Source organism: Oncorhynchus kisutch, unplaced genomic scaffold (genome assembly GCF_002021735.2).
Source record: "Oncorhynchus kisutch isolate 150728-3 unplaced genomic scaffold, Okis_V2 Okis02a-Okis13b_hom, whole genome shotgun sequence".
NCBI lineage: Eukaryota > Metazoa > Chordata > Actinopteri > Salmoniformes > Salmonidae > Oncorhynchus > Oncorhynchus kisutch.
Window position 1 is genome coordinate 824,866 of NW_022261979.1, and position 14,995 is coordinate 839,860.

Sequence of the window (14,995 nt, forward strand, 5' to 3'; positions counted from 1 at the left end):
GGGGAGTGGTTGTTATGATCTTTGACCCTCTCCCCCTCTTGTTCCCTAGTGCGTCAGCATCAGAGGAGAGGAGAGAGGAGCGTGGGGAGTGTAGTGGGTCCAGGGTGGTGCCCTGTCCCTCTCTGAAGGAGGCGGGGAGTGCGTCTATCCCGTTACTGCGTCAGTGATGAGCAAATACACGACAGGATGCAAACGCTCCGCTCCAGGGACCGGCCCTTCCACTCCGGGTATATAAGGGTCAGTCCTGCACCTTCAGGAGAAGTGTCCCGCTGTCTGTTCCAGCTGTACTCCCTCTACTGTACACTCCTCTCCTCTACTGTCATCAGACTGTTGAGCCCAGCCTGTGTGGACTGACTGAAGGTAATTGAACTTTGTGTGGCTATTTATTTTTCTGCTGTTTCTGCTGTGTGGTTATCAGTAAAGAAACTGAATGAACACTTGGAGCATGGGACTGATTCCTTGCACAATGGGTTCTCTACAATTGAAGTACAGGGTTTAAGTTCAGGTCAATAATCCAACTGGGTTCCAGTCAATTATGTGAGGACGTAAATGTGTTTTTCATATGAAATCTGTCTTGAATTAATGTATCGACATTCATTCACTGTAGCTAGTTTGAGAAATGATGGTGTGTCCTGATTCATGTTAAATATCTGATGTATTATTGCTGCCTGAATAAACCTTCCTTTGGAATGCTGTCCTTCTATACTTGTTTTAATTCTATACAACCCAGACAGTTCTTGTTTGTTGAATCTACATGAATTATTCACTAGTCCATTGGTGGTATGAAGACATCTTCACCCGGGAGAGTACTTTTCAATGGCTCTTTAAACAGAGAAGAGTCAGTTTTTTCTGCCTCTGAGGCGTCTTATGGTAGAAAAGTAAATTCTCGTGACTGGAAGCTGAAGAAGCCGATAAAATGGATCGCTGCCTAATTGTGTTGGTTCTTTCCTCCAGGATTATATTTCAACAGGAAAGACTCATCCATCAGTATTACTTCCCTACAACTTATATGACTGGTCAATTCATATTGGGTGGGAAAGGGCACTTTAATTTTGTTTTAACAAAATGTATTGTTTTGGCTAATTGCCTTCTACCCCTGTGCTGCATAATGCAACAAAAAGGTTTCAGTTGTGTCACGAGAAAAAATATCATGGTATTCCTTGTAAAACTATTTTTTTAAATAGACTCAAATGTAATACAGATCTATGCAGAGATGTTAATTCATGTTCTCTTTTGATGCTAATCTTTTCTGATGTTCTGTGCCCCCTCCCTCTCTCTCTCTCTCTCTCTGTGCCCCCTCCCTCTCTCTCTCTGTGTCCCCTCCGTCAGCAATGAATGCAGGCATCTGTGTATGTGTACTGCTGGCTGCGTTCTCTGGCAGCAGTTTGGGGCGCCCATCGCACTCGCAGGATGAGGACAAGCCTGAGCCCCCCCAGCTGGACAGCGTTATGTCTCCCCAACACACACGCCACACCCGCTCAGCACCCTCCAGTGGCCAGCTCATCCCCTTCTCCAAACCGGCAGAAGACGAGGCAGAGGACCCCCACACCAGCCTGCGCGAACTACTGGCAAGATTGATATCCAGGAAAGGTAAGCCATGGCATCTGTTAAATGTTTGTTCAAGTAAAATAGACCAATGTTAAAGGTTTGTTCCTAAATATCATATTCTAGGGATGTATGTTATCACAATCCTAGTATCCCTCACTCATGAACTAAGTCACCAATTATATTAAGTCATGTATTAAGTCACCGTATTCTCTATGTAGTGCACTACTTTGACCAGGGCACATAGCGCTCTGATCAAAAGAAGTGTACTATTTAGGGAATAGGGTACCATTTGGGACTCAGGACAGTGACCTTGTATGAGTTTTAGATTGGAAACATCTCCACTCTGATAGCTTTCCCATCTCTATAGTTAAAGCACTTTTCCTCTGAGAAGGAAGAGAAGTCCCACAGTACGAGAGACAGCCATGGAGGAGAAAGTTGATAGTGGGAATTATCCAGACAGAGGAGGCCTTCCCTCCAGTGGTTTTCATCACGTAACAGAGAGATGAAGAATTATGAGATTGTTAGAGAAAGAAAGCCTCCCTCCATCCTTCCTCTCTCTCCTCTGTCATCATTCATCTCTCTGGGTGTTGTCACAACCCAGTCATGGCTGTGTCATGCTGCTGTCATCTGGCCCTACTCAAACTGGACTTTTTGACTTTTATAAACAATGAAATAAATGGCTATATTTTGCCATTTTAAAAGGAACTCCACAAACATTGTGCAGGTTAGTGCAGTTTGTAGATATCCTTAACTCCTCTGAAGAGGGCCAGAACATTGTGTAGGTTAGTGCAGTTTGTAGATATCCTTAACTCCTCTGAAGGGGGCCAGAACATCTACACACATAATAATGAACATTTACACACAGAAGTACATGCCAAAGAATGAAACAGTCAGTGTCTCCAGTGGATTCATAATGACGGCCGGCACCAGTCCCTGGGATGATGCTGAGCGGATGATTCTGAGCGGATGATGCTGAGCGGATGATGCTGAGCGGATGATGCTGAGCGGATGATGCTGAATGGTTCCATCAGATAGCTAGCCAACACTGATTTAGTCTTAACAAGTGTTCATTTGTTTGAATCCAATAGGTCTTCCCTGATCCCTGGAACAGATAATGGTTAAGAAACATGTTCTGATCCAACATACCAAGGAGTTGTGTTATCCTGATCCCAAACAGTCATAAGGACGGGATGCTTTCTAGGAATAATTATATTATGTTCTTTCATCTAATGATACAATCAAATGAATAAGGTTATACCAACAGGAGACTCCAGTGCCTGTTACAGTAGAGATTCTGTGACATCTGTCTCTGTGCCAGACATAGAAATATATTTTATATCCATATGCATTAGAATATAATGTAGTATTTAAAAGGGCAATCTGGGATTCAAACAACACACAAGCGCCATTTCTTTGGTAAAAAGCTGAAGGATTTGTGCTGGAGAAAAGTAATCCCTCAAATTCCCTGGTTCCAGGATCATTGCAGAGGAGCTCGTCCCTGAGCAGCAGAGCCAGCGGTCCGGGTCCCAGCCACAAGATAAAGGACAGAGACTACCTGGGCTGGATGGACTTCGGACGCCGCAGTGCAGAGGAGTACGAGGAGTACTCCTCATAGAAACAGACGCACCACCACTAAATCCATCTCAATTATCAGAAAACTAAAAAAATCATTGTCCCCAAAAGCTTTATTTATGATGTATTTGATGTAAATGTGTTTGTAAAACTGATATGAAGCAATATATATACACAGTGTTGTATACAGACTTTTGAAGAAAACAAAAGAGTTTGATGCTTCTCTTACACGTACCCTATACACAGTCCGATGTCCTTAAAACACACAGATACCTAATCAGACAGATTGTGTAGTAGAATCAACCAAGTCTGCATAATATAACATCCTTCTCCATAGTGTTTCCAAGCACTAAGGCCTTGGGCTCATTGTATTCCTAAGTGCCATGCAGTCTAGTGCGTTTAGTGGGCTCATTGTATTCCTAAGTGCCATGCAGTCTAGTGCGTTTCGTGGGCTCATTGTATTCCTAAGTGCCATGCAGTCTAGTGCGTTTAGTGGGCTCATGGCTTGCTCTATTTGTCATTTACAAATAATGTTACACAACGGCTCATCTGACTCATATTTGCTCCCCCATTATGCTGGACCACAGTTGCCACACATTGTTCACAGCTCTAGTCATCACTGAGCCACAGAGATGCAGCAACATCCTCCTCTTAATGCAGAAGGTACAAGGAGGTTAGACCGTGAGAGACGACAGTGGGTGTATTAGCAGCACACACAATTTAGGTCTGAAAGTGATACCTCCCTGAGCAACTTGTCTTCTTATGGACCCACTGTACCAACAGTAGCCCAGCACATCACTCGGTCTGAATTAAAGAGCAAGAGCGTTTTTGTTCACGAGCCGTCCTCCAAATCTACTTTTCCAGACACACGGCCTTAGAGTGTGATTGTAGCGGCAATAACAGAGGCAATATCACATCTCAGTCACTAAATAGATGAACCGGAACACAGAGGAGACAAATAGAGCCTGGGTTTTTACATTAGACAAAGCACGCAGCTTAACAAATATTGGATGGAGTACCACTTGGGTGCATTGGAGAGACAATGGCTTGGCTTGGATTGCACTGTTGTGAGCATAAAGCTTGGCTAGCGCTGCACTAATGCTAGCACAGGTGTCCCTCAATGAGCTGATTTAATTATTTGCGACAGGTTTTCGTTGTGGGATGGGAGGCAGGAGGCGGAGGAGGGGAGGCAGAGGAGGGGAGAAGGGGAGGGTGAGAAGGGGAAAATGGGAGGGTGATGAGGGGAAAATGGGAGGATGAGCGGAGGTAGAGAGGAGAATGGGAGGGTGAGGAGAAGGGGAGAATGAGGAGAGGTGGAGGAGGGGAGGAGGATGAAGGGAAGTGGAGAAGAGGAGGATGAGGAGAGGTGGAGGAGGGGAGAATGGGGGGCAGAGGGGAGGTGGAGGGGAGGATGAGTGGAAGGAGAGGAGGGGAGGTGGAGAAGAGGAGGATGAGGGGAGGTGGAGGAGAAGAGGATGAGGAGAAGGGGAGGAGGGGAGAATGGGGGGCAGAGGGGAGGCGGAGGGGAGGATGAGTGGAGGCAGAGGGGAGGTGGAGAAGAGGAGGATGAGGGGAGGTGGAGGAGAAGAGGATGAGGAGAAGGGGAGGATGAGGAGGGAGTAGGGAGGGATCTGTTGCATAATAAAGCATGGCAATAAAATAGAGAAAAACATGAAACATCTGCTGCTGCTGCTGCTGCTGCTGGGGCTGCTGCTGCTGGGGCTGCTGGGGCTGCTGCTGGGGCTTCTGCTGGGGCTGTTGGGGCTGCTGCTGGGGCTGCTGCTGGGGCTGCTGGGGCTGCTGCTGGGGCTGCTGCTGGGGCTGCTGCTGGGGCTGCTGCTGCGGCAATTACATGTATTGGTGCCCATTTACAACAGACAGTGGCTAACTGCTGGGTCCACATTAGGCTCAATGAGATGCTAGAAGGTTGGGACTGGGGATGGTGAGACCACACAGGGAGACAGTGATTTGACAGACCTAGAGAGAGATGGCAGGTAGGGGGGGATTATGTAGGACCACTAAACATTTCAGAAAACTTGCGCAGATCCCAAAAAGGATGAATCATTTCAGTTCCTTGAATATTTTTTGGGGCATCAACAACCTCCTTTGAAGTCTATGATAATGCAAGTCAAACGTCACTTTGACCATCAATTGGTTTGTAAGAGACTAAAAATATCACTAAGAAAACGTGAATATGTTGAATAGAACAAGAGCTCCAGCATATTTAATTGAACGACTTTATAATAATGCAAAAACAAATCGACATAAATAATTAATTGGGGGGGGGTGCATATTCCAACTCCCCCTAAGACACCCGAAGGGAGTTGAATCATGGCCATTGTCACCATTGTACAGCACCCCTGGAGCAATTAGGGTTAAGTGCCTTGCTCAAGGGCACAGTGACAGATGATTTATTTCACCTTGTCGGCGCCGGTATTCGAACCAGCAATCTTTCAGTTACTGACCCAATGCCTTAACCATGAGGCTACCTGCTAGGTTTTATCCATCTGTCAATATCAAGTGGCTTGTTGTTGAAGTGGATGTGTGATCATACCAGATGTTCCCACTAATTACAAACAAAAGAGAGGACTTCCTTGACCATGGAGAAAAGGGCACTGAAAGAGCACTTAGGGGAACAGCTGAATGAGTAGTGGGTTTATTTCTGCTGCTGTCTGTAGTAATGGACCCTCAACACAATGCACTTGGTTCCAACAACACTGAAATTCTCAAATAGTCATCTAATTGCATGAAACTGAGGCCAAGATCTTTCCCATGTGAACACGTGTTGTAGCTCGGTCCATATTGTCCTCATAAAGCTGTGTGGGCACCAGTATGGTGAAACACCATGAAACTGAGGACAAGATCTTTCCCATGTGAACACGTGTTGTAGCTCGGTCCATATTGTCCTCATAAAGCTGTGTGGGCACCAGTATGGTGAAACACCATGAAACTGAGGACAAGATCTTTCCCATGTGAACACGTGTTGTAGCTCGGTCCATATTGTCCTCATAAAGCTGTGTGGGCACCAGTATGGTGAAACACCATGAAACAACAGTTGTCAAGTACATGTCTTCATAAACGGTTCATTATCATGAGGATTTCTGGTGCTTTGTGCTCCAAACATGTTATAATTGTGTCTGTAGTGACCTCCCACCAACACTACATAGACAGATAAGTAAAAGACATGAAAGCAAGCAGGTCATATCAATTGTTTTATTGATAATAGCTTTTTTTGCAAATTGGTGCTCTTGAAATTCTGGAACACAAAACCCTTGTTTTTAAACCAGTGTTCTCACCACTTCATGGCCTGAACAACATTTTTGTCCCTTATATATATATATATTCTAGTTTATTAAAAAATAGTTAACATGGCTAAATTCATTGCATACATACCATTTACAATGTACAAGTAGTATAATAATAATTCCCTTTGTGGTTGAAATGCAGTAAAACCATCATTTAAATCAACAGACATGTGGACATAATATTTTCTGCTGTTAATCAATACATTCAAAGGCTATTCAAGTTACACACAATGTCAGCAAGGACGAATCTCTACTTTTGTCAGAAGTTAATGATAAATAATAGGCGTTTCTTCTTTATTTCAACACATATACTGCATCTATCCAAGATGTAATGAGAGCTCAACTTCTCTGCAGTTCAAGTTCAAACTCGTACGAGGAGGATAACCTCAGAACACAAAGCAGTTGTCTGCTCATACCAGGGAGGAACCAGACAGATCAGTCAGTCCAACAACAATGGAACTATGTAAAGTATGAGGCACTAGGACGTATTCCCTCCATCTCTCCGTTCCACAACTTCATTTACAGTACAGTGGCTTTAGTTTAAAGCTAACAGTTCAGTCACCAAAGCTTGTTACCAGAAAGATGAAAGTCAGAAAAATCTAACTTGTATAATGTTTCTCTCATAAAAGTCAACAGCGTACCTCCCAGAGAACTCTTCTACACACCTTTTGTATTGGGAGACAGCAGTTAGTGGGCCCTGGTTGAAATGTCCTGTATATCTGATTATCACCTTAACCAAATGACTCAAGCCTTTCTTAGACTATCTAGGCCTATAGGTAAATCTTTCAACAACTTTATACACACACACATGCTCACATACTCGCACTGCACACAAATGTCTATAAATCATGTTGGTCTGTTACAATGTATCCAAATTCAAACCATAGCCTATTCATTCACGGCAAACATCCATGCATCCCTCTTAGCTTCAAGTGTGGATCCTTCCCACTCTTTATTTGGATCAACTTTGAGGTGAATAACATGTGTTGTTGCCCAGTATTGTGCTAGCTAGTAGTATGAATACTGTACCTCCAACATTTCATTTCCTCAATAAAGGTCTTAGTTATGTGCATATTGTCATGATGTCACTGAATACCCTTAAATACCACTTAAGGTGTGTTCGTTGGTACTGCTTGCCACTCATTAGCTAATTAACAGGAAGAGACAGTGCTTTATCTCTACAAGTATACGTTTAGACCTGGGAATAAAATAAATAGATTTTTAATATGAGTTTACCTGGGCTTGGAAGCGCTCCGTTTCCTAAACAGATAACAGGTGCTACAGTACATCTTCTTCAGCCTACCGATTTGCAGGGCCAATCAACAATAACACAATAACACATCATGGTACTATTTACTGAGGCTTGTAAGCAGAGAGAAAAGAGGACAGAGAAAGAGAGGAGAGGAGAACACAGGAGAGGAGAGAGAGAGAGTCAGAATAGAGAAAGAGGACAGGAGAGGAGAGAGAGAGAGTCAGAATAGAGAAAGAGGACAGGAGAGGAGAGAGAGAGAGTCAGAATAGAGAAAGAGGACAGGAGAGGAGAGAGAGAGAGTCAGAATAGAGAAAGAGGACAGGAGAGGAGAGAGAGAGAGTCAGAATAGAGAAAGAGGACAGGAGAGGAGAGAGAGAGAGTCAGAATAGAGAAAGAGGACAGGAGAGGAGAGAGAGAGTCAGAATAGAGAAAGAGGACAGGAGAGAGAGAGAGAGTCAGAATAGAGAAAGAGGACAGGAGAGGAGAGAGAGAGAGTCAGAATAGAGAAAGAGGACAGGAGAGGAGAGAGAGAGTCAGAATAGAGAAAGAGGACAGGAGAGGAGAGAGAGAGAGTCAGAATAGAGAAAGAGGACAGGAGAGGAGAGAGAGAGAGTCAGAATAGAGAAAGAGGACAGGAGAGGAGAGAGAGAGAGTCAGAATAGAGAAAGAGGACAGGAGAGGAGAGAGAGAGAGTCAGAATAGAGAAAGAGGACAGGAGAGGAGAGAGAGAGAGTCAGAATAGAGAAAGAGGACAAGAGAGGAGAGAGAGAGAGTCAGAATAGAGAAAGAGGACAAGAGAGGAGAGAGAGACAGAATAGAGCGAGAGGACATGAGAGGGAGTCAGAATAGAGAAAGAGGACAGGAGAGAAGAGAGCGCGAGACAGAAGAGAGAAAGAAAGGAAGACAAAATAATTAGCATTGATACAAAATGCAGTGTAAAAAGGGCATCTCTTTCAGGCACAGAGTTGATTTGTCACAGACCGGGGACTCATACAGCAGCTATATATACATCCAACTCATCTGACAGGTGACAGACAGAAGAGAAAAGTCAACATTCATTCACCCATCATTGAGACTAGTCTGTCTGGGGAGCTTGGAGGAAGAAGCCAGGAGCATGTCTGTGGGGCTTTGGGGCCCCGGGCCCTTCATAGCCATGCCGGCCCCTACCATGGCCGGGTAGCTGCGGTTACGGCGGATGCCTGCGTTCAGAGCGGGGCCGAGGCCCCCTATGGGACTGGTCACCACAGAAGGGCAGAAGTGGGAAGGGCGGTGGAGGCCGCTGAGGGGCCCCAGCATGGTGGGCCCCGTGGCCCCTGATAAAGAGGGGCCGGCCCCAGCCACGCTGAAGCGCTTCAGCTTGTCCACCAGCTTCAGATTGTGGACGCTGACGTCAGTCTGACACTCGCTGTCTGCTGACTCACTGCTCTGGGCCTCTGCCCTCACCTCCTTCAGGATGGAGCTGGCCGGCTTCGATGCCAGGAAGTTGTCATAGGGCGGGGCGCTGGGACTGAGTTCGAAGGGGCCCACGGGGCTGCTGGGTTTGGCACAGAGGGAGCGGTGGGTTGGGGAGTTGGGAGGCGTGGAGGGTAGGGTGTTGGGGGGCCGTGGCGGTAGAAGCGACGGTACTCCCCCAGTGGGGATGGAGGTGCTACAGTCTGCCCGGTCCCAGCTCTGAGGGTTGTAGACTGCTGCAGAGATGCCTCGCTCCTGGAGGAGCCGCACCAGACCTCCACTAGTGCTCATGGTCTTGGTGGAGTCTCTCAGGTTGGTGAAGGACTCGGCTGCCAGGCTGAGGCGGCGCGGGGTGCAAGGGGTTGAGCAGGGGGTAGATCTGACGCTGCTGCTGCTGGTCATGACACAGGAGGCAGTAGGGCCCGACATAAGGCTGAAAGAGGGAGATGAGAGGGACACACACAGACAGTCACACACACATACTGCTATACAGTCAGCCATACTGTTATACAGTCAGCTATACTGCTATACAGTCAGCCATACAGTCAGCCATACAGTCAGCCATACTGCTATACAGTCAGCCATACAGTCAGCCATACCGCCATACAGTCAGTCATACTGCCATACAGTCAGCCATACTGCCATACAGTCAGCCATACTGCCATACAGTCAGCCATACAGTCAGTTATACTGCTATACAGTCAGCCATACAGTCAGCTATACTGCTATACAGTCAGCCATAGCGCTATACAGTCAGCCATAGCGCTATACAGTCAGCCATAGCGCTATACAGTCAGCCATACCGCTATACAGTCAACTATACAGTCAGCCATACCGCTATACAGTCAGCCATACAGTCAGCCATACCGCTATACAGTCAGCCACAGTCAGCTATACTGTTATACAGTCAGCTACAGTCAGCTATACTGCTATACAGTCAGCAATACAGTCAGCCATACTGCTATACAGTCAGCAATACAGTCAGCCATACTGCTATACAGTCAGCAATACAGTCAGCCATACTGCTATACAGTCAGCAATACAGTCAGCCATACTGCTATACAGTCAGCCATACTGCTACACAGTCAGCTATACTGCTATAAAGTCAGCAATACCGTCAGCCATACCTCTATACAGTCAGAAATATAGTCAGCCACACCGCTATGCAGTCAGCCACACCGCTATGCAGTCAGCCACACCGCTATGCAGTCAGCCACACCGCTATGCAGTCAGCCACACCGCTATGCAGTCAGCCACACAGTCAGCTATCCTGTTATACAGTTAGCAATACAGTCAGCCATACTATGCTATACAGTTAGCCATACTGCCATACAGTCAGCCATACTGCTATACAGTCAGCCATACTGCTATACAGTCAGCCATACTGCTATACAGTCAGCCATACTGCTATACAGTCAGCCACACAGTCAGCCATACTGCTATAGTCAGCCATCCTGCTATAGTCAGCCACACAGTCAGCTATCCTGTTATACAGTTAGCAATACAGTCAGCTATACTGCTATACAGTCAGCCATACTGCTATACAGTCAGCCATACTGCTACAGTCAGCCATACTGCTATACAGTCAGCCATACTGCTATACAGTCAGCCATACTGCTATACAGTCAGCCACAGTCAGCCATACTGCTATACAGTCAGCCATACTGCTATACAGTCAGCCATACTGCTATACAGTCAGCCATACTGCTATACAGTCAGCCATACTGCTATACAGTCAGCCATACTGCTATACAGTCAGCCACACAGTCAGCCATACTGCTATACAGTCAGCCATACTGCTATACAGTCAGCCATACTGCTATACAGTCAGCCATACTGCTATACAGTCAGCCATACTGCTATAGTCAGCCATACTGCTATACAGTCAGCCACACAGTCAGCCATACCGCTATACAGTCAGCCATACCGCTATAGTCAGCCATACCGCTATACAGTCAGCCATAGCGCTATACAGTCAGCCATAGCGCTATACAGTCAGCCATAGCGCTATACAGTCAGCCATAGCGCTATACAGTCAGCCATAGCGCTATACAGTCAGCCATAGCGCTATACAGTCAGCCATAGCGCTATACAGTCAGCCATAGCGCTATACAGTCAGCCATAGCGCTATACAGTCAGCCATAGCGCTATACAGTCAGCCATAGCGCTATACAGTCAGCCATACTGCTATACAGTCAGCCATAGCGCTATACAGTCAGCCATAGCGCTATACAGTCAGCCATAGCGCTATACAGTCAGCCATAGCGCTATACAGTCAGCCATAGCGCTATACAGTCAGCCATACAGCTATACAGTCAGCCATACAGCTATCATACTGCTATACAGTCAGCCACAGTCAGCTATCCTGTTATACAGTCAGCCATACTGCTATACAGTCAGCCATAGCGCTATACAGTCAGCCATACTGCTATACAGTCAGCCATACTGCTATACAGTCAGCCATACTGCTATACAGTCAGCCATACTGCTGTACAGTCAGCCACACTGCTGTACAGTCAGCCACACTGCTGTACAGTCAGCTATACTGTTGTACAGTCAGCTATACTGCTGTACAGTCAGCCACACTGCTGTACAGTCAGCTATACTGTTATACAGTCCGCTATACAGCTATACAGTCAGCCACACAGTCATAGTCAGCTTTACAGTCTGCTATACTGTTATACAGTCAGCTTTACAGTCAGCTATACATTCCGCCACACAGTCAGCTATACAGTCAGCTATACATTCCGCCACACAGTCAGCTATACAGTCAGCTATACTGTCAGCTATACTGTCAGCTATACTGTCAGCTATACTGTCAGCTATACTGTCAGCTATACTGTCAGCTATACTGTCAGCTATACTGTCAGCCATGCTGCCATACAGTCAGCTATGCTCCTCAGCTGTGACAGACACAGCCAGAGCCTAGACCACACAATAGATCCTTCTAGAGCCTAGACCACTCAATAGATCCTTCTGGAGCCTAGACCACTCAATAGATCCTTCTGGAGCCTAGACCACTCAATAGCTCCTTCTAGAGCAGAGACCACTCAATAGATCCTTCTAGAGCCTAGACCACTCAATAGATCCTTCTGGAGCCTAGACCACTCAATAGATCCTTCTAGAGCAGAGACCACTCAATAGATCCTTCTAGAGCCTAGACCACTCAATAGCTATTCAATAGGTTGATTTTAGTCTGACCATCATTGATCATCAATGTTGGTTTCCTTTTTTAGCACACAAACTGATGCAGACTAGTACAATAAAATGGAGCTTCCTGGTACAAGGTAAATGAACTAACCAATCACTGCCCATATCAATATCAGATCAAATAGAAAACAATATTAACATCTCACTGACTATTTCATTCAGAAACCAACAGACAAATCAATGGGACACTTTGTCCGGATGTTACCCCAAACACATGCTATTTCAACCCCAGATAACATTTCCTGGAAAACCCCCAAAGGAAATCAGAGACACAGTGCTAACACACCGGTAATTATACAAACCAGTGTTATGAACACTGTTCCAAACATAGTTCTGTAAGCAATGAACACCCACAAGATTTTAGCATCAATCATCAGACCACAATCAAGTTGTATTGTATGAATCAAGGCCAGGGCCCCATCATTATATTATGGAAGACATTGTCATCTGATCGTCATTGATTAGAGAGTCTCAGCCCGTTGGGGCGGAGCTGTTCTAGATTTGTTTGATTGACAGTTGACAGGAGGGGGGTTAGAGGGTTTAGAGACCAAAGGAAGCAGAATAGTTAGAAGGGGACATCGAGGCAGGCGTTGTTATTCCCCGGAACAACCCCAACACTACGGAGTCAGACCCCAAATCCCCTACAATGAGGCCACGCTACTAGTCATGTGACATGCGACAGGTCTCACCCACGGGGCGGGAGGGGGCGTGGCTCAGTGGGCCTGCTGCTCTAAATCAGCCTTCAGAACAACATGATAGAGAGCGGTTTCCTCTTCCTCATCACATGACCTGGAAGGGATGGGGGCAATTCAATACAATTCAATCATCTTTATTCAGGAGGGGCAATTATAGCTGTCAGACAGTGGGTATGTGTTAAACACACCATGGCTCAGCCAGGGCAAAGGAAAACGTACTTATGAACGAAATCACAACTAACTTAGTTTTTACATTAATTAATATTATTAATCTGAGTCACTATTTCCTTCAGCAATATGGGTTTATTATGATCCTCTCTGTATTATCACTCAGCCCAATGCTGAAAGCCAAGGAGGTTTCCACTGTCTGCAGTGGTAGCGGTTCAGACAGACACTGCTCCCTAGTGGCTACAGGGGTACACTGCAGTGTCAGCATGCATCTCCAATGGCACTCTTTTCCCTATATGCTGTAGTGCACTGCTTTGGTCCAGGTCCCACAGTGGATAGGGAAGCCATTTGGGACTCCACCAGTGTGGTGTAAGAGGGTTGTCTAACCTGGGGGTGACTCTGGTCAGCTCGTCTGAGGGGTGCATGATCCGACAGGTGGTGAAGGTATAGGTGGAGCTGGTGTTGGACATGCATTTACCAGGGAAGTGGGCTGTAGACAGGAAGAGAGAGAAGGGAAGAGAGGGAGAGAGAGGGGAAGGGTAGAGGGTTAGTACTGGGCAGAGGAACCAGCATTCTTTTAAACACAAAATGTAAAATCAAACACTCAAAGACAGAGTGGATGGTTTAAAGCTGCATCAATTGCAAAGATGAAACCGCTGTATTTTTGCCTGAAGAAGCCGTTTTAAACCACTGAAAACAATTAGATCGGCAGATAAAGGAATGACAATGATTTCAGCAGATTCCTAATATCCCAGGCATGAATAAGTGTTCCACTCTAACATAGGGATTCTCCATAGGGAACACAATGCAGGTTGAACTAAAAGCACTGGAGAGAAGTGGTGTGTTGACTGTTTGGAGCATTGTGGGGACTCTGCAGTGTTGACTGTTTGGAGCCGTGTGGGGACTCTGCAGTGTTGACTGTTTGGAGCATTGTGGGGACTCTGCAGTGTTGACTGTTTGTAGCCGTGTGTGGACTCTGCAGCTCAATGTCAAAGGCAGGAGATGAGGTGACATTCACACCACTCCATAATAATTCCTAGGAAACAGGGTCATGGACTGAACATGTTTCCCAAATGGTCCCCTACTCACTATATAGTATACTACTTTTAACCAGAGCACTATGGACCATGGTTGAAATAATGCATTGTATAGGGAATTGGGGGCCCTTTGGGATGACAGTAGTGTCATGTGAGTTAATGGACAGCTGTGAGAGCACGTTGTTAACAGATCACGTCATCTGATATCACAACAACCAAACCACAGAGACCTGGACACTGGCCATAGGTTGTACATATTCCATCTGGAGTGTGTGTGTGTGTGTAATACGTATATACTACACTATGTAGGTTTACACTAACATAGGACATCTCTAATAATTGGATTTTTGAGTGTTCTTCATGCCTTTGAGATGAAGAATGTTGTGATGGAAGACGAGAACAAAATCACAACAACATGATTTGACACCAGATAGGACACATGACTCGAGTGGACGGAAGTGGTGATCAGAACTGGAGGATTCAAATTAATCTGAATTTGTAAGGAAGGATCTTGAGATTTTAGGAACAGTGCGAATATGAGGTGGAGATTAAACACAATACTGAAATAAATTCAACTCAATATACTCAAAAGGGGTATGACGTCTGGATGAGGTGGGTGTGTCTGGACAAGGTGGGTATGTCTGGACACGTCTGGATGAGGTGGGTGTGTCTGGACGAGGTGGGTATGTCTGGACGCGTCTGGATGAGGTGGGTGTGTCTGGAGATGTGTGCATGAGCGTGGAGGGATCGGGGACC

At 45.9% G+C, this 14,995-nt stretch overlaps 2 protein-coding genes across 2 annotated transcripts in view; one reads left to right on the forward strand and one right to left on the reverse strand.

The window, feature by feature from the left end:
* The first annotated feature begins 214 nt into the window (after positions 1–214).
* LOC109882788 (cholecystokinin-like) lies at positions 215–3,298 on the forward strand. Its single transcript, XM_020474873.2, has 3 exons — positions 215–360; positions 1,330–1,590; positions 3,024–3,298. The coding sequence occupies exons 2-3, from the start codon at positions 1,332–1,334 to the stop codon at positions 3,161–3,163; spliced, it is 399 nt and encodes a 132-aa protein (XP_020330462.2). The 5' UTR covers positions 215–360; positions 1,330–1,331; the 3' UTR covers positions 3,164–3,298.
* Positions 3,299–6,319: 3,021 nt separating this feature from the next.
* LOC109882791 (trafficking kinesin-binding protein 1-like) overlaps positions 6,320–14,995 on the reverse strand; it is a 44,303-nt gene continuing 35,627 nt past the window's right edge. Inside the window, 2 exon segments of the mRNA XM_031811803.1 lie at positions 6,320–9,562; positions 13,590–13,692. Coding sequence (XP_031667663.1) covers positions 8,737–9,562; positions 13,590–13,692 — 929 coding nt within the window. The 3' untranslated portion in view covers positions 6,320–8,736.